At 40.7% G+C, this 18,321-nt stretch overlaps 2 protein-coding genes across 4 annotated transcripts in view; both read left to right on the top strand.

The window, feature by feature from the left end:
* Positions 1 to 970, top strand: part of BATF (basic leucine zipper ATF-like transcription factor) — an 11,908-nt gene extending 10,938 nt beyond the window's left edge. The window contains exon 3 of the mRNA XM_083348394.1: positions 1 to 970. This exon is cut by the window's left edge and continues 426 nt beyond it. The gene's annotated coding sequence lies outside the window, so the exon portion shown is untranslated.
* Positions 971 to 17,208: 16,238 nt separating this feature from the next.
* Positions 17,209 to 18,321, top strand: part of FLVCR2 (FLVCR choline and putative heme transporter 2) — a 48,726-nt gene continuing 47,613 nt past the window's right edge. The window contains exon 1 of one of the 3 annotated variants that reach the window (XM_083349090.1): positions 17,209 to 17,905. In XM_083349090.1, coding sequence (XP_083205216.1) covers positions 17,369 to 17,905 — 537 coding nt within the window. In that variant the 5' untranslated portion in view covers positions 17,209 to 17,368. The remainder of the gene's footprint in view (positions 17,906 to 18,321) is intronic. The other 2 variants (XM_083349088.1, XM_083349089.1) reach the window with 2 other exon arrangements.

Below are 18,321 nucleotides of genomic sequence, written 5' to 3'. Positions count from 1 at the left end.
CTACTGGCTCTGGAAATGGGATTCTCAGGAAATGTCTAAAATTAATTCATTATTTTCTAAAATAAAATTTCTTTTTTTTAAAAAAAATACATATTTTATTTTAAAGTCTGATATTTGCTTTCATTTCTATCAGTTCTCTTCCCTCCAAATCCCAAACCCTTAAACAATGGGACAAGGAAAACATTCTGAATTGTAGAAGTCTGTGAGCCAAACGTTAGTTGTATTAGCACAGCAGAACAAATCACAAATCACATAGCCACATTTTAGCTTAGTGTGTTCACAGCCTTTGCAGTTATTGAATTGATTCTAAAACTCTTTCACCATGGATGTATTGTATGGATGCAGCCACAAGGTTACACTGATCATATTTTATTTTTATATCCTGCCTTTGTTATATTTTTATAAACAATTCAACACATGTTCAGCTGAGACAATATGGCCCAAGGTCACCCAGTTGGTTTTCATGGCTAAGGTGGGACTAGAATTCAGTTTCCCAGTTTCTAGCCTGATGCTTTAATTACTAGACCTAACTGGCTCTCATAATTAGCAGGTGCCTATTGGTTTCTTTACTCAATGTTAGTTATGAATGTAAGGTGGGGATGGGAGGCAAGCAGGACTGCAAGAGCTGAGGCAGAAATATTAACTCTATGTACTTTTCCTAGTCTGAATTTAGAACTCCACAGCTATCCTATTAGATATTTAATTTAATAGGTTGAACAGTGAAGTATATAATGGGCCAGAACAGTTAGTTGGAGTTGATTGGTTGGAGAGTGCAGGCTCCTGCATGAGGCAATCTACATTATGATTGGTTGCTGGGTGTAAAGGGGGAGTTTCCCTTTTTTCCTGCCTTTTTCTTATGTGTGCTCTGTATGCTGTTCTGTGATCTATCTGACCATTTCTACCTGATGTTTTATCTCATGATGTAGTGATGTGCCTGACTTGTCTTGTTTGCTGTACATATAAATGTAAATATATATTTATTTACATAAAAGTACAAGTTCGTGTCAGTGTCTCTGACTCCATTTTGACACCGATTGCTGCAACTCCCTGACATACCCCATTTTCTGAAAGAAAATGATGCTGTCCGATAGAAAGTATACGGTCATAAAAGCTACTAATCATGTAATACATAAAAGATGCAAATTGGTCCATTAATTGATTTGGAAAGTGAGTTTAACATCTACATATGGTAATACTCTGATACAGAAATTAGAAGTAACACACATTTATGCTGTTGTTACATAAAATCACCAGAATTGACTGACTTTTAGACCCTTCAATGTACAGGTAGTCTTCGACTTACAACAGTTCATTTAGTGACCATTCTAAGTTACAACAGCACTGAAAAACATGGGTTATGAACATTTGTCACATGATCATTGCAGCATCCCCATGGTCACATGATCAAAATTCAGATGCTTGACAACTGACTCATATTTATGATCCTTGCAATATCCCAGGGTCATGTGGTCATCTTTTGCAACCTTCTGACAAACAAAGTCAATGGGAAAACCAGATTCACTTAACCATGTTACTAACTTAACACCTGCAATGATTCACTTTAACAACTGTAGCAAGAAAGATCATAAAATGGGGAAAACTCATTTAACATATCTTAAATAGCAACAAAAATTTTGGTCTCAGTTGTGATCGTAAGTTGAAGACTACCTGAATTATCAGATTTGACAGGTTCTTGTATTCAGTGGTAGCATGAATAATCAGCACTATGTTATAAGGTCTCTCTTTATTAAAGTTAAAAGTTAAATTCTGGATGAATAGTTTTGTTTCCATTGTAGTTAGCTGACCTCAAAGCTAATCTTGCCGTTCTCAGGAAAGCTAGAGGCTCTGGTGATTCCAAATTGCTACACATAATAACAAACACATTTTTCTTTCAAAAGCTTTGATAAACAAGGGAACGTGTTGTCCTTGTTTTGGAGAACATATTCCACTGTTATACAAATATCTGTTACCATCAGGGGTTTATTTCTAATGATATGAAAATAATTTGTCCAAAAACATAGGGAAAAATGCTAACAGAAAACCCCATGAAATACCCTCTGGTTGGGGGTTTTTTTGGCTTATTTTAATAGCTGGGGAATTATACAAAAGGATGCCTAGTAAAAGTCCAGATAGATAGCTTGCCGGCTGGCTAGTTATTTTGAATTCCTTTCTTATATTTCTATCTCTGGTTTGCATAATCACTTCTTAAAATTATATCTTAACAGTTTGCTCCTTTCCACCTTGAGAGATGGCCATTATTTTCCCTAAATTCCTTTACAATATCAGACATTAACACATAGTGATGGCGGCTATCTTACCTGATGGCATTGGATATCAGAACTATGGAATTTGTTTGGGTTAATTATTTTGACACAGTATAAAAACTTGAATAACAGACATATTTAAGAAGACACAGTCTCCTGATTTATTTTACATTCATCATACACAAGGAGGTGCCCCCTACAAGCTATGATTTTGAAAAACAATAGAATTGTCATGTACCCCATCTTTCTGAAAGAATAAGGATCAAGACCAGGATAAATAAGATAGCAGGAGAAAAGGAGAAATGCTAGTTTTAATATTTATACTATGCTGCTAAAGGCTTCTCTGCTTCCTATTTTCATCTGGGCTGCTGAAAAAGCGATTTACTCAGATATGAGATTGCAGTAATTCTTGCACTCTTAAAAGGACATCTCATTCAGAGGCTATAGTCAGAATCCTGAATAGTGTCATTCCAAGCCAAAATCACATACAGGCAGTGGTAGGATTCAGCCAGTTTGCACCAGTGTGGCAGAACCAATGGCTAATTTTTTGTTGCCCAGGCCCAGAATGGACTTCCGGAAGCGGCATCCACACAGAGAATTGGTTGTTCAAATATTTGAATCCCACCACTTGAATACAGGGCAGCAGAAACATTTTAAGTCCAAAGAGAAGCCCATAATTCAAGACCCAGCATCCATTTGATGAAATGAGGTAACCTCTTTCGATGAAGCCCAACTCTTAGTGACTTCATTAACATATTCTTGCAGTTTTCTTGGCAAAACACAAAACTTACATTCTCATGGGAATTTTTCAATTTCCTCTTGTCCAATTTCTAACCAGGCTTGGCCTTACTTTGTTTTTGAGCTAAGAAACTAGTCAATCAGATTCTACTCCTGTGTGGCTTACACAGTAAACTGACTAGACTGAGCTTGCACAGTTCTTAAGCTGAGAGAAACAGCTTTTCTTAGACACAAAGAGATTTAGAAGAGCATTGAACACTTATGGTCATCCTGTTTACATAATTTCTGCCTTTGGACATAACTATGGACTCAATGATGTCCACGTAGCCCTATCTGTTCACAGCGCACCCATTTATCAGAAGGCAATATCCAGATACTCTCTTTTGAAGAATATTTCAGAAATGTTTGTATCAACATCATTTTCTCCACCAAAGAGACACAGTTTTTTTCCAATTATAGAGGCTTTAACAGGATTTTTAACAATTAACAAACATTTGCAAAGTTAAACTCTGAAACAACTATAGTTCCTGCTTAGACCCATTACCTTCTCAGGAGATCTATTGGCTTTGTGATCCATACTGACACCTGTTGGCTACACTAAGAGCTACAATAGTAACATTGTATAGTATGCATGAGTTTAGCTTTTAACAGTGAAATTCTGTGCCTTTGTTTAGATGTAAGATTTATTGAGTTCAGTAAATTGACTCACACATAAATATGCATTTCTGATACAATACACTTAGGTAAAATATTAGTCACTGAAATTGATAATGTAGACTATTAATCTGATGAATAATTCTGATTTTCTGGAAGATAATTTTTTTCTGTTCATTGAGTTAGCTTTAACAGAATAACAGAGTTGGAAGGGACAACTTTGTATCACTGGAAAAATATTTCGCTATACATTTGGCTTGGATCACAACACCAGCCTCACAATTAAAAGAGATACTGTTTAAAGAGAGATGTGTGTATGTGTGTGTGTGTGTGTGCAGAAATCAGTGTCTTACAGATACCCATCTTCACATAGCATATCAGTTATTTCATTGCTGTCCACCAGTACAATGGACAAGAAATCAGGTATTTGCTTGGGGTAAAACAGGAGAATTAAAATGTATTGAATTGTACTAAATCTGAATGTTGAGTAGGCATTCTAGGCTGAGCTAAGCATAGCACCATGCTGCCTACAGAAGTTAACTTGGGTTGGAAGTAGAGATCATCAGAAAACTTCAAGGCTGGCAACTTACATTTAATTCACGTGTCTAGTGAAGATTAATATATTCTGAGTGGACGTTTACTTGTTCCATGATGTATATTTCTGGAAACTGAAATAATCATTAAGACTATTGATTTTTTGAGAATTTGCAACACACACACACACACACACACACACAAACACACACACACACACAAATATCTTCCCAAATAATCTGGGCCAGAAAAGGACCGTCCAGATTTTATTCCTAATTTGATAATCTATAGCATTTACCCACCCCAAGGAATTCTGTGGGGAACTCTGGAAAAGATAATCAAACAACGAATCAGCAAACACCTAGAGGCAAACAAAGTCATTACTAAAATCCAACATGGGTTTTCAAAAGCAGATCATGCCAGACAAATCTTATTGCATTCTTTGACCAAATGACAAAATTAGTGGATCAGAGGAATGCTATGGATATAATTTACTTGGACTTCAGTGAGGCATTTGATAAAGTAGATCACGACCTACTACTCGATAAGTTAGAAAAATGTGGGTTAGACAGCATCACCACCAGATGGATTCGTAACTGGCTGACCGGCCGTACTCAGCATGTGATCCTCAATGGAACCGCATCTACATGGAGGGAACTGTGTAGTAGGGTGCCCCAGGGTTCTCTTCTGGGCCCAGTGCTCTTCAACATCTTCATCAATGATTTGGATGAAGGGATAGATGGGGAACTCATCAAATTTGCAGATGACACCAAGTTGGCAGGAATAGCCAACACTCCAGAAGATAGGCTTAAGATACAGGAGGATCTGGACAGACTTGAACACTGGGCGCTATCTAACAAAATGAAATTCAATGGTGAAAAAAGTAAGGTTCTACATTTAGGCAAGAAAAACCAAATGTACAGGTATAGTATAGGGGGTATCTTGCTCAATAGTAGTAACTGTGAGAGGGATCTCAGAGTTCTAGTGGACAATCACTTAAATATGAGCCAGCAGTGTAGTGCAGCTGCCAAAAAAGCCAACAGAGTGCTAGGCTGCATTAACAGAGGAATAGAATCAAGATCACGTGAAGTATTAATACCACTTTACAATGCCTTGGTAGGGCCACACCTGGAATACTGCATCCAGTTTTGGTCACCACGATGTAAAAAAGGATGTTGAGACTCTAGAAAGAGTACAGAGAAGAGCAACAAAGATGATTGGGGGACTGGAAGCTAAAACATATAGGGAACGGTTGCTGGAATTGGGTTGTGTAATTTAATGAAGAGAAGGGTGAGGGGTGACATGACAGCAGTGTTCCAATATCTCAGGGGCTGCCACAAAGAAGAGGGAGTCAAGCTATTTTCCAAAGCACCTGAAGGCAGGACAAGAAGCAACGGATGGAAACTAATCAAGGAGAGAAGCAACCTGGAACTAAGGAGAAACTTCCTGACAGTTAGAACAATTAACTAGTGGAACAACCTGCCTCCAGAAGTGGTGAATGCTCCAGCATTGGAAGTTTTTAAGAAAAGACTGGATAGCCATTTGTCTGAAATGGTATAGGGTTTCCTGCCTGAGCAGGAGGTTGGGCTAGATGATCTTCAAGGTCCCTTCCAACATCATTATATTATTATTATTATTATTATTATTATTATTATTATTATTATTATTATTATTATTATTTACGGTATATATAATATATATAATATAATATATAATAATAATAATTGCATAGTCAGCCAGATGTTCAGACTGGATTTGGCATTTTTGTCTACGTATCAAGTCCTTATCAAGGACCTGGGATAGGCAAATATGGATGTTTGATGGTATTACAGATATTGTTGCAGGATGGAAGCAGTTCCTAGTAAGGCCGCCTTCTGCAATTGACTAATGGCGAATTTGTCAATGCCAATGGTATTCAAGTGCTCCAGTTGTTTTGGGATTTCACCCAAGGTGCCTATTACTATTGGTACTACCCTTGCTTGCCTTTGTCTTTCTATTTCTATTTGTAGGACTTTGTATTTTGTTATCTTCTCCAGTTCTTTCTCGTCTATTCTGCTGTCTCCATGTCCACTATCCAGACTTTTTTGTCTTTCTTATCATTATCATTATGATGATGATGATGATGATGATGAGCTGTTACTATTGTGCTTAGTTGAATGTTTTGCACAAGATCATTTATTCTGATTTTATATTATTTTTTGTGGGTGTGAGCTATGGAGAGATAGTATATTTTGCAGCAGTATAGAAATATAATAAAGTAACAAACAGCTGGATTCTTTTATCTGTTCCCTCAAAGAGAATTAGGGAAACAATTTTCCTACACTTTAAAACTACATATATAGCCTGACTATTGTTCTGGTGGTAATTAACCTCTTCAAGATAGTCCACTTCATTCCCTTGCCATGGCTTCTACTATGCCCTTGAGACAGTTGGTTTGTTCTTTCATCAAATGTTTTGGAACTATGACTTATTCCATTATCTAATTTCTAATAATAGATGCCCAGATTCATGCCATCCCTTTTTGAAAGTTCTGCTTCAACTACTTGCATGTAAAGCTCTATCTTTCCTCTGTTCCTAGATAATAAAGCAACCCCTTCCAACATCATCATCATCATCATCATCATCATCATCATCATCATCATTATTATTATTATTATTATTATTATTATTATTATTATTATTAATCCTTGTTTTCCTTTTTTATATCATTATCCACTGAACTGAATGCTCATCCTCCAATTCTTATAATTCAGATTTCAATACACATGCATTTCCTTCACATAAAATGCAGTTCCACCCCTGTCATTGTTAACGGATAAGATGCTGTTTTCAAGGAGAGGAGGAAGGGCTTCAACTGCACATGACCATGATGGCTAGAGAGCTGTTGGAGGTCCAGCGGATCCGAATCTGATTGAACACAGCTAAGAACTTATCTTAAGCCTTACCTAGTGGCGATGGAAGCGGCAAAGTGTGTTTACTTTACTTTCTCATTGCGTCCGCAGATAACCTCCCAGCCGCCCTGTTTAGAGTGACCCGCTCCCTGTTTAATCAGGGACCGAGGGATGACCCCTTGCAGGGTAGGGCTGAGGAATTTGTACAGTATCTGCAGGACAAAATCGCTCAGATCCAGACTGGCTTGGACTCTGACTGGGCGGAATCCGGTGGAGTGGAGAGGGCAGGTCTTGGTCATACCATTTGGGGTGAGTTTGACCCTGTGACTCTGGATGATGTGGACAGGATCACGCGTAGACTGAACACTACAACTTGTTTACTGGACCCATGTCCCTCCTGGCTGGTTTCGGCTGCTTGGGAGGTGACAGGGGGCTGGCTCCAGGCAGTTGTTAATGCTTCTTTGCTGGAGGGTGTCTTCCCCTCTGCCTTAAAAGCGGTGGTGGTGAGGCCCCTCCTCAAGAAGCCTGCTCTGGACCCGGCCTCGTTGAATAACTACCGTCCTGACTCCAACCTTCGCTTTGTAGCGAAGGTCGTTGAGAGTGTTGTGGTGCGTCAGCTCCTGCAATTCCTGGATGAAGCGGACTATCTGGACCCGTACCAGTCTGGTTTCAGACACGGCTACAGCACAGAAACGGCATTGGTCACACTGGTGGATGATCTCTGGCGGGCCCAGGACAGGGGCTGTTCCTCTGTCCTGGTCCTACTTGACCTCTCAGCGGCTTTTGATACCATCGACCATGGTATCCTGCTGCGACGGCTCGAGGGGTTGGGAGTGGGAGGCACTGTTTTATGGTGGTTCTCCTCCTACCTCTCGGCCCGCTCACAGTTTGTATTGGCAGGGGGACAGAGATCTACCCCGAGGCCCCTCACTTGTGGGGTGCCTCAGGAGTTGGTTCTCTCCCCCCTCCTGTTTAACATCTATATGAAGCCGCTGGGTGAGATCATCCGTGGCTTTGGGGTGAGGTATCATCAATATGCGGATGATACCCAGTTGTTCATCTCCACCCCGAGCCAACCCAGTGATGCCCTTGACGTGATGTCCCGGTGCCTGGAGGCGGTACAGGTCTGGATGGGAAGGAACAGGCTCAGGCTTAACCCCTCCAAGACCGAGTGGCTGTGGATACCGGCATCTCGTATTGTCCAACAAGTTCCATCTCTTACCCTCCAAGTGTGATTTAAGGTGCTGGTAATAACCTTTAAAGCCCTGCATGGCTTAGGCCCAAGGTACTTGTGAGACCACCTGCTGCCATTGTCAACCTCCTATCGCCCGGTTCGCTCCCACAGAGTCGGCCTCCTCAGGGTTCCGTCGGCCATGCAGGGGGGAGAGCCTTGTCTGTGGGTGCGCCGACCCTCTGGAATGAGTTGCCTCCAGAGCTGTGGACGGCCCCTGACCTTCGGTCCTTCCGCCGTGACCTGAAGACCTGGTTGTTCGAACAAGCGGGCCTGGACTTACTACGATTTTTAATTAGGCTTTTACTGGGTTAAATTGTTTTCTAATTTCGTATTTATTGTTTAATTCTCTTTTAAATTTTTTACTCTATGTTTTTTAATTTTTATTGTTGTGAGCTGCCCTGAGTCCTTGGGGAGAAGGGCAGCATATAAATTTAATAAAATGAAATGAAATAAATGAATCTTATCTTCTACACACCAGCTCCTTCCTTTTCATTCATCTATCTTTGAATTTTTGAAAAATTCCATCACTGCAAGTAAACCAGTTTGATATTTGCCTTGGAATCATGGCCATTCTTTATTTGTGTTTCTGTATAAAGGAAAATAAATAAAGGTTATTCTTTTATAAATTGTATAAAATGTAGCACCAATGAATTGTATCAAATGTAACACTAAGATGTGGGGCTATCTATTTCCTGCTCAGACAGAGAATTCACAAATGGTAATCAACAAATTCTTTTGAAATGTTAAAAAGCTTCTGAGAGACAGGAACATCGGACCAAGGTGGAAATTACAACCAAGGTGGAAATTACAAGTAAACGAGATAAGATCTAGATAAGATCACAAGGGATAGATGGTAATGGTCAGAAGGACCCCTTTAGAAATAGAAAACAACTTCAAAGAATGACTTCAGCTTCTTAGGAATGGCATGTATCCTGAAAGAGTATAAAATGCCTAATTTGAAACTTGCTCAGCGCGCTCTTTGAACCCAATCCAACTTGGGAAGGGTCTAAGAGGCCGCGTTTGCAAACGCTTTCTTCTTTATTTTCTTTATTATTTTCAATTTTCTTTTCAATAAATCTTTGCCTTTGTTAACCAGACTTGTCTTTGAGTTGTGAGTATCAAATTTTGGGTTTTTAAATCTCACATGTATTATCATCATTGCCACAAGTGCTTTAACAGGTTTTTTTGGAGTCAATATAATAGACAATGTTGTCTGGTTCACATACATTGAACAGTTGGGTTGTTCAACTATTAAATGAGGCCACAGTAAAGAAAAAGATGGGAAAATAGGTTATGGCATTCACTCTGTTGAGACACCAGCAATTTATTGGCTTCTTTTAAAACTGCTTTCATCTTTATTGATTATTATGCAAATGTATGAAACTAAGAACTAATGCCTGGGTTAGCTTTTTCCTCTATCCTTCCAATCTCTTTTCCTTTTGTGTTAGTGTTTCTTAGTGGAATGTACTATCTTCTTAAGCCATTTGTATTAGCCACTGAAGGAAGAAGTAATAACTTGGTAAAAGAAATTGGCTGATAGATTCAATGCCTTGAGAGGAAAGCATAGCTATTAGTTAGGATGCCTGGGAAACAAGAGTTAAAAAAATACATGAACTTTTGCTTGTTATTTTCTATTAGGCCATTACTGTTAACACTTCATATTCACAATAATTCACATGATGTGGAGATATGTAGTCTGGATTCTCAGGAGGGAGGGGCTGCATTCCAGAGGGCAAGGATGCAGTAAAGCTTAGATAGTTTGGTCAGGAGAAAGAGAGTTATGCAGGATTCTCCCAATTCTTAGAGTAGAGCTGTGGTGATGCAAATAGTTGCTTTGATTTGGCAAGATTTCTGTCTATAGGTGAGGAACCATAAAGGAAATTGCTTGGAACTAATTCCACATAACGTTCTTGGGTCTTGAGGCCTGACAACAGCATTGTTAATATAACATGAAATGTTGCTGTTATGTAAATCTCTTGCTAGTAGAGTGGTTGAAGATATTTGTCTGTCCAAGCAAAGCAGATGAGATGCATGACACACACCTCAGAAATACGCCTCACCCCTGGTCTGGCAGGAAACTACAGTGCTACATTCCAAAATTGTACTGTGCTAAATCAGGGCAGAGAGAAAATCTTTTCAAAAGCATCTCACTGGCTAGTGTTAGAGAGTAAGACTAGATGGACTCTGACCTGGTCCAGCAAGGCAATGTTTACATTCTTTTCATGACCCAATGACTCATGTGCACACGGTTTTCATTGCTGTGCAGATGTGTTCAAGTCTGGTGACCCTCACATCACTTTTACTTCTGTTCCATTACATTTTGCCCTTTTGCTCCAGAGTTTGTTCTCTTCTGCTACTCTTCTTCTACGTGGAGCATTCCAGGTGTGTTGGTCTTCATTTCCTATAAGTCCCAGCCTGCACAACTAAGGATGAAGGTTATTAAAGTTCAATGTATCTAGAAGGTACATGTAAAGTTTGGGGAAATTCTGCTTATGTATATAAATGATTTCATTCCAAGGACTGCATTATTTTTACCCCAGATAAGTGGCCACCATGACATTTGGAAGAAAAACTGCTTTTGTGAGAAAGCAAAGAAGATAAGACATCTATGAGAAAAATAACTGAATAAAAACCATACTGGAGAAAGGAAACACTAATGGGAAATTTCTTGGAGCAGACTATATGAACCATAAGATGCTTCCCCAAACTTAATGTCTGTTTATATGGAGATAAATCTTGCTAATGTCACTAGAACTGGTTACTATGTAAGTGGACATAATATTTACCACAATTTTAGCATATTTAGGAGCAAATAACACAAAAACATTTTTTTCTGAAATCCCAGTTTTCAGAATTCCAGCCAGTTTACAGTCCCATCACATCTAAAGGGGACCAAGTGGAGAAAGATGACATTCTAGTAATTCTAAATCTGTATGGTGTATTGGCCATGTTTTTTAAAGTGTGGTCCTAGGATCTGGGGGATCTCCCAAGACCGTCTCAGGGGTCCACAAAAATCAAAATTATTTACCAGCCCATCTTGAAAAAACAATATAAAAATGCCTTCAAACAATCATGAGAACAGTAGCAGCTGCAAATTACTTTTTAATATTTAATATGGCAAATATTGATATATACAAACTACACAAACAAAAGCTCTTTGGGGGTCCTCAATAATTTTTAAAAGATTTTTTAAAAATATTATTTTTAACATTTTTTTTAAAAGAGTCCTAAAAGAAACAAAAAGGTTAAGAAATATTGGTATATTGTATCTGATTTTTGTATAATAGACTCCCTCTGAGATGGCTGCCTCTGAAAATGGCCCAGTTGAAATAATTACATAAAATGGTGGCAGTCAGATCAGCTTGTTATGTTAAAACAACTTTTATACAATCAGCTCAGACTAAAACCCTGTCCCAACAACTAGAAAAAAGTAACATTTTCTTCCCCAGTAATTTTCACCTTGTCCTTTTTAATAATAAGTGGGATTCTCAGCCTCAAAAGATTGGTTTTTTTGAGCTAGGTAGATACGTGATTTTAATCTCCCTGTGTTCCAGTGCATTGATAATACTGTTGCCCTTCTGGGCAATAAACTTGCAACCTGGATTTTAACTCTTTAGACCAGGGCTTGTCAACCTTTTCACCCATTGTACCACTTTTAGGATACAGCAACATCCGAGTACCACCAGTCACCTAGCAAGGGGTCAAAAACTTGATGACCCCCCCCCAAAAAAGGAAAAAAGTGATGAAGTACAGGTAGTCCTTGACTTACAACAGTTCGCTTAGTGACTGTTCGAAGTTACAGTGGCACTGAAAAAAGTGCCCCCCAAGCCACAGACGAGCAGTGCCTGGCGGCGCTCTTCCTCCTGTCTGAGGTTTTCATTGTTGTGAGCATTTCTATTGAGGATTGGCAGCGGGGGTGGGGTGGGTGGTTTTTATTCCCATGCTCCTCTGCTGGGTGAGTGCAGCAGGTTTTGGTCACTTCACATGACCCTGGGACACTATGACTGTCATAAATATGAATTAGTTGCCAAGCATCTGAATGTAAATCACAAGACCCTGGAGATGCTGCAACATTCCAGCTGATCAGCACTTCTTCTGGGCTCAGAAGCGCCAGGATCAGCACCAAGCTCCAGCTGGAGCCCTGACAGCCCCGAAGAAGCACTGATCCTGGCGCTTCTACTGAGCCCTGACAGCCCTGCAGCTCCAGCCATTTCTCGCTCAGGCTTGCGTGGTGCTGCTACCAGTTCAGCTCATTCCCCTCCCCCGCTACCACTTTTCTAGGATGGTTGCGTACCACATGCCAGATGCCAATGTACCACAGGTGGTACCCGTACCACTGGTTGAAAAGCCCTGCTTTAGACCTCTACACTTCGGAAAAGTGTATATTTTTTCAGATTTAGGCCTTGGAGACAATGTGCTACCTTTTTGCACAATTAATATCCCTTTGCTATGGTAGCTGGGGAATGTGGACTCACATTTTACTTCTGCTAAGTCCAAGAGAATAAAAGAGTCTTAATAACCTGCATCATCCTCTTCATTGTGCCCATTCTAGTCCTGACTGAATGCAGCATGTCCAGTGTGTGACAGTTTTGCTGATGCACATGTTATAAGCCTTCAGGATAAAGTCCTTTCCTGCATTGAACCCACGGCAATGTAGGGCATAAAAAAATAACAAACTCCTTTGCTATTTAGCCTGAACAAGCCAATGGAGAATGAGCAGCATGAGCTTTAGCAGGTCAGTACTGAGGTACTTTGATAGTGGCAAGAGCCTGTGTGCATTTGTTTGGTTTTTGAAAGTGCTGTTTGTCCTTAAATTCATAAGAATGGAATATAAATTCAAACATTTAAAATGAAAACTTAGTAACTGATATACAGTAATCATCTGAAAAAAATAAAAATGTTTGTGGTTAAGCTGAAAGGATATTTTGTCACAGGGAAAATATATTTATCTCTTCTCTCAGAAACAGCAAGGCCCATAAGGGAACACTCAACTAGCATGAACTCAGACCATATTTTGCAGATCACCTGGAGATTGAATCAGTCAGAAATTTTATAAACAAACAAACAATTTATCTTAGACTTTGTTCCCCTGCAATCTTATAATAGAACCAGGGTCATTTTAACAGTCTGAAATTCAACAGTGTTTGTTCAAATTCATGCCTATTTCCTTTTGACTGCATCTTCTATCAATTTAAAATATTCCTCCTTGTTTTTGATCTAAATCAATGGTTATTCAAATGTGTCAGAAATAATATCTGAAGAAATAATTACTGGCATTAAGTTTTAACTAATTAATTTTGCCACCCCGAACGCTAAATGTAGATCCATCTGACGATACCAAATCCCAAACAATAGTTTGGACAGAGCTTCTTTCATGTGTGGCAGGATTTTTCAAACTGTGAGATGTACCTCACTTGGGAAAGTGCAGATCAAGTCCAGGGGAAGTATGAAGAACTTTCTACATTGCTACAAAAACAAGTTCCATTGTTTTCATTGTTCATTTTGGTGTTTGTAGTTTTAGAGCAATTGTGTACATTAAGATTACACTAAAGGGAGGTGAGATAGCAAAAAGTTTAGGAACTCTGATAGATGGGATGAATTTCTTTGAATCATTTCTTTCCCCAGAAGGAACAGATTAGGAGACAGCCAAGATTCAATGCCATCAGTGTAAGATAACGAAAACAAACATCTCAAGTGAGAAGTTACAGGAAGAAACAGGGTCTAAAGTGCAATTGGAGCTTTTGATGAATGGATAGATTTGGTTAAAAAAGGACAATTAGAAAATGTCATTCGAAGGACTTGGTGGCAGGTTTCATTTGTAGGATAAAATATCTCAGAATACAGGAAGTATTAAAAGAAACTATTAATAGGTTTGTTACACTAAATCTCTTTAAATGGCTTATGAAGTTTTCTTGCTCTAGTACTCTTATGTCTATATGCACCAGAGGAAGTTTGAATTTTGTGTAATGCTACTAATGTAATTTTCGTTGTTTATTAATATTTTGCATGTTTAAATAATACATCTTTAAAAAAATCTCCATTAATGAGCTGTAAACAGGATATTTCAAACAAATACCAATGACACTGGTTAATGAATGTACAGGCAATACATCAACTATGAGTCCTTTCCCTTCCTAATATTTTATAGCTGCAGTTTGAACATGGTAATATTGGGATTGAGAGAAGGACTGAGTATTTTTAAGTTTAGCTGAGTTGTGTTGGGGCTGTTTCCAGTTTTGGGGGAGAAGCAGTCTATTCCAAGGCCCCTATTTTGTGGGGTGCCTCAGGGCACTCCTTTCTCCTGGACATCTAAATGAAGCTTCTCTGTACAGTCACTCTACGAGTTGGGCAGCCACATACATTTATTTAATAAATAAATGATTGTACATCATTGTACATCATTTCTCCTGGTTGTCCAAGTGCCTGAAAGCTGGAGGAGCCTCAATAGGGAAGAACAAGCTTTAGTCCAACTCTATGAGAACCAAGTAGCTTTGGGTATTATTATTAATAATAATAATAATAATAATAATAATAATAATACTAATAATAATAATAATAATAATAATAATAATAATTTTATTTATATACCGCCCTTCTCCCGAAGGACTCAGGACGGTGAACAGGGCAAACATATAAAAATACAAAAATACAAAAGTTAAAAAAAGAATTAAACACAATGCCCAAGCTAAAACAATAAATAGATATATTAAAAAACAACAGTAAAATCCCAACCCATCCCCCATCAGGCCAGGCCGGCTTGTTCGAATAAGTGAGTCTTCAGATTGCGTCGGAAGGAGCGAAGGTCGGGCGCCATCCGGAGCTCGACCGGCAACCGATTCCATAAATCCGGAGCGCCCACAGAGAAGGACCTCCCCCTGGGGGCCACCAGACGACATTCTCTGACCGGTGGCACCCTGAGGAGACCCTCTCTGAGGGAACGCACAGGGTGGAGGGAAGTTGATGCCGGCAGCAGGTGATCCCTGAGGTACTCCGGACCCATGCCATGTAGGGCCTTGAACACCATTACCAGTACCCACATAGTTCCTCCAAGTCTGAGTGGGGGTTGTACTGCCTTGCTCAGATGCGGTGTGCTATTTAGGGGCTCTTTTGGACTCAAAGCTCTGGTATTTTGCATGACTTTGTTTGATGTGTTAATTGCACCTGTTTTTCCAATGAAGAATATTTGTAACTCAGGGTTGGTGCTCTCTGAGCTTGGTTGTTTTCTTGCAGACATTTCATTACCCAAATTAGGTAACATTGTCAGTGCTATTATATTTTTGGATTGAGAAGTCCTCCCCACAATCATTCATACCTTATTGATCTTCTGACTGGACTGTTGCAACACCCTCTATATGGCACTGCTGTTGAAGACCACACAGAAGTTGCAATTGGTCCTGAATGTGGTGGTGCAGATAAGGCCTGGAGTCACATTATCTGAGACGGGCAGCCATATAACTTTCAAATAGATACATTACATTGCTTATCTAGTTTTGCCTTAGTTTGTTGTATGAACCCATTTAATGTGGTTTATTCAGTAAGCTGTGGTTAAGAAAACTTGGCATGCTGTACAAGCTCAGTCACAGCAATCTTCCCAGAACTTGCCCACAATCCCAGCTACTGATACTTATAAAGGCACATTACTCATGAATGGGAGATAGGCATATATTCTGGGAGTTGCAATGCCAATCAGGAAATCCCCAGGGTGGGGAAAGTTGCTTTAAGGGGTGGTTGTTTATCCCTTTAGAAAGCTCATCTCTTTCTAAAATTAAACAACACTCCTCTTGGCAAGCTTATGTGCAAGCTGGAGTAGTAGATCTTCTTGAATCTTCTTATTCACAACATTCAGCCATCCTTCTTACCTAGAGTAACTCTTTCTCTGTTATTTATTTATTTATTTATTTATTTATTTATTTATTTATTTATTTATTTATTTATTTATTATATTTGTATACCGCCCTTCTCCCGAAGGACTCAGGGCGGTGAACAGGGCACATATAAAATGCAAAATACAAAAGTTAAAAGAGGATTAAACAGAGCCCAAGCTAAAACAATAAATAATAGTATAAAAAACCCCGCAATAAGCCTCTAGTAAATGATTTAAACCAGAAGCGTGATCTACTATGGTAAAATTTTGCCTGCAACGCGAGTGGGTGTCAGCGCTTGGAACGGAGGTCGCGGAAAGATTTCAAAGCTTCTCTACAAACACAATGTATCGCTTTATAACGTCGAATAGCCCGATGAACGGAGGATACTGGATGTTGGGCAGCTGAGCTAGCCCAGCCTTTTCTACGCGGAGCGCCCTACAAGCAAGCCGCCAGTTCTTCATCCGACGGGCAGAATCTTCCCTTAAAATGCTCTAAAGCAGGGGTCTTCAAACTTGGCCCTTTTATGACTTGTGGACTTCAACTCCCAGAATTCCTCAGCCAGCAAAGCTGGCTGAGGAATTCTGGGAGTTGAAGTCCACAAGTCATAAAAGGGCCAAGTTTGAAGACCCCTGCTCTAAAGCAAACGGGAGATTCTTTGACCGGGGAGAGCAAAGTCCCCCGGCTAAATTGCACGCAGAAGGAGTTGATTGTCAGCGCCCGGGAGAGATAACAGGCAGAGGGATCTTGCAAATACCAGGCTTACTCAACTCAGCCGATCTCCACCAGCTCTCCTGCCTACGTCCCAAGACCGAAGAAGAAGAAGAGAACCAGAATGTTTCCATAGAAATAAGGAGCCTCTCTGAGGGGGCGGGGCATCGAGGGCCAATCCACGGCCAGAGAGGCGTGGCGGGGCAGACAGGTGACTAATCCCCGTCCCGGGCAGCGGAGTTGGCGTCGTCGGGAGGGCAGGGCATAGTATCACGTGCCAAGGGCAGTTAGAAAAAAGTTGCGAAAGAGCAGAGCAAAGAGGGAGGCATGTGTGTGTGGGGGGGTGTTGTTGCCTATAAAACGGGGGTTAACAGGCGGAGAAGCAAAAGCAGCCGGAGCGTCAGCTTTAAGGAACTCGTTTGAGCCTCTGGTGGCCATTCTCTCCTTTGATCCCGGGAGGCAGACCTCGCCAAGACAGGCATGGGGTGTCTAGAGAAGCCCGACATGTTGCAAGAGGCGAAGCCGGAGCTGGTGGAAGCAGAGACTCCTAACGGGTCAGTCCCGGCACTGGCGCCGGAGGTCCGCCTGACCTGGCGCCGGTGGGTGATCGTTCTGCTCTTCAGCTCCTACTCCTTCTGCAACGCCTTCCAGTGGATCCAGTACGGCAGCATCAACTTGATCTTTGCCAGGTTTTACGACGTGACTCCTTTCGCCATCGACTGGCTCTCCATGTGCTACATGATCGTCTACATCCCCCTCTTGTTCCCTGTCGCCTGGCTCCTCGACCTGAAGGGGCTGCGGCTCATTGCCCTGGCCGGGTCCGCCCTCAATTGCTTGGGAGCCTGGGTGAAGACGGGCAGCGCGGAGCCCCATCTGTTCCCAGTCACGGTCCTGGGACAGATCATCTGTTCCCTGGCGCAAGTCTTCATCCTGGGCATGCCGTCCCGCATCGCGTCCGTCTGGTTTGGCCCCCGAGAGGTCTCGAGCGCCTGCTCCATCGCTGTCTTCGGCAATCAGGTAGGAAACGAAATAGTCAGCTACAGAGGGATGTAAACAAACGTAAGAGTTGCTTAGACTCGGGCAGAAAGAGAAAACCAAACAGTCCTTGACTCTCTCGCTCACCCCCCCCCCAAAAGTTTGCAGCTTGGAAAAGTCAGACAAAAAAAAGAACACACACAACACATTCTTTAAATATTGTAGACTTGTGAGGGAAAGGTCTCTGTAGGCAGAGACTGGATTAGATCGTCAGGGAATTACAAGTATGCAAACTGGATTAGGGCTTAATGAAAGCACCCAGACAAAGCCAAACCACCTGAGGCTGGGAATGGGATGGAGGAGAGAGAGCATGAAATCTCGAGAGAGGAATGTCCGTGAAGCAGACCTTGCAGGATGGATATTGAGATCCCATTGGGATTGGTGTTAAATTTCAAAAA

Source organism: Vipera ursinii (assembly GCF_947247035.1).
Source record: "Vipera ursinii genome assembly, chromosome: 1".
Classification (NCBI taxonomy): Eukaryota; Metazoa; Chordata; class Lepidosauria; order Squamata; family Viperidae; genus Vipera; species Vipera ursinii.
This window is presented reverse-complemented; position numbering and strand designations above follow the sequence as displayed.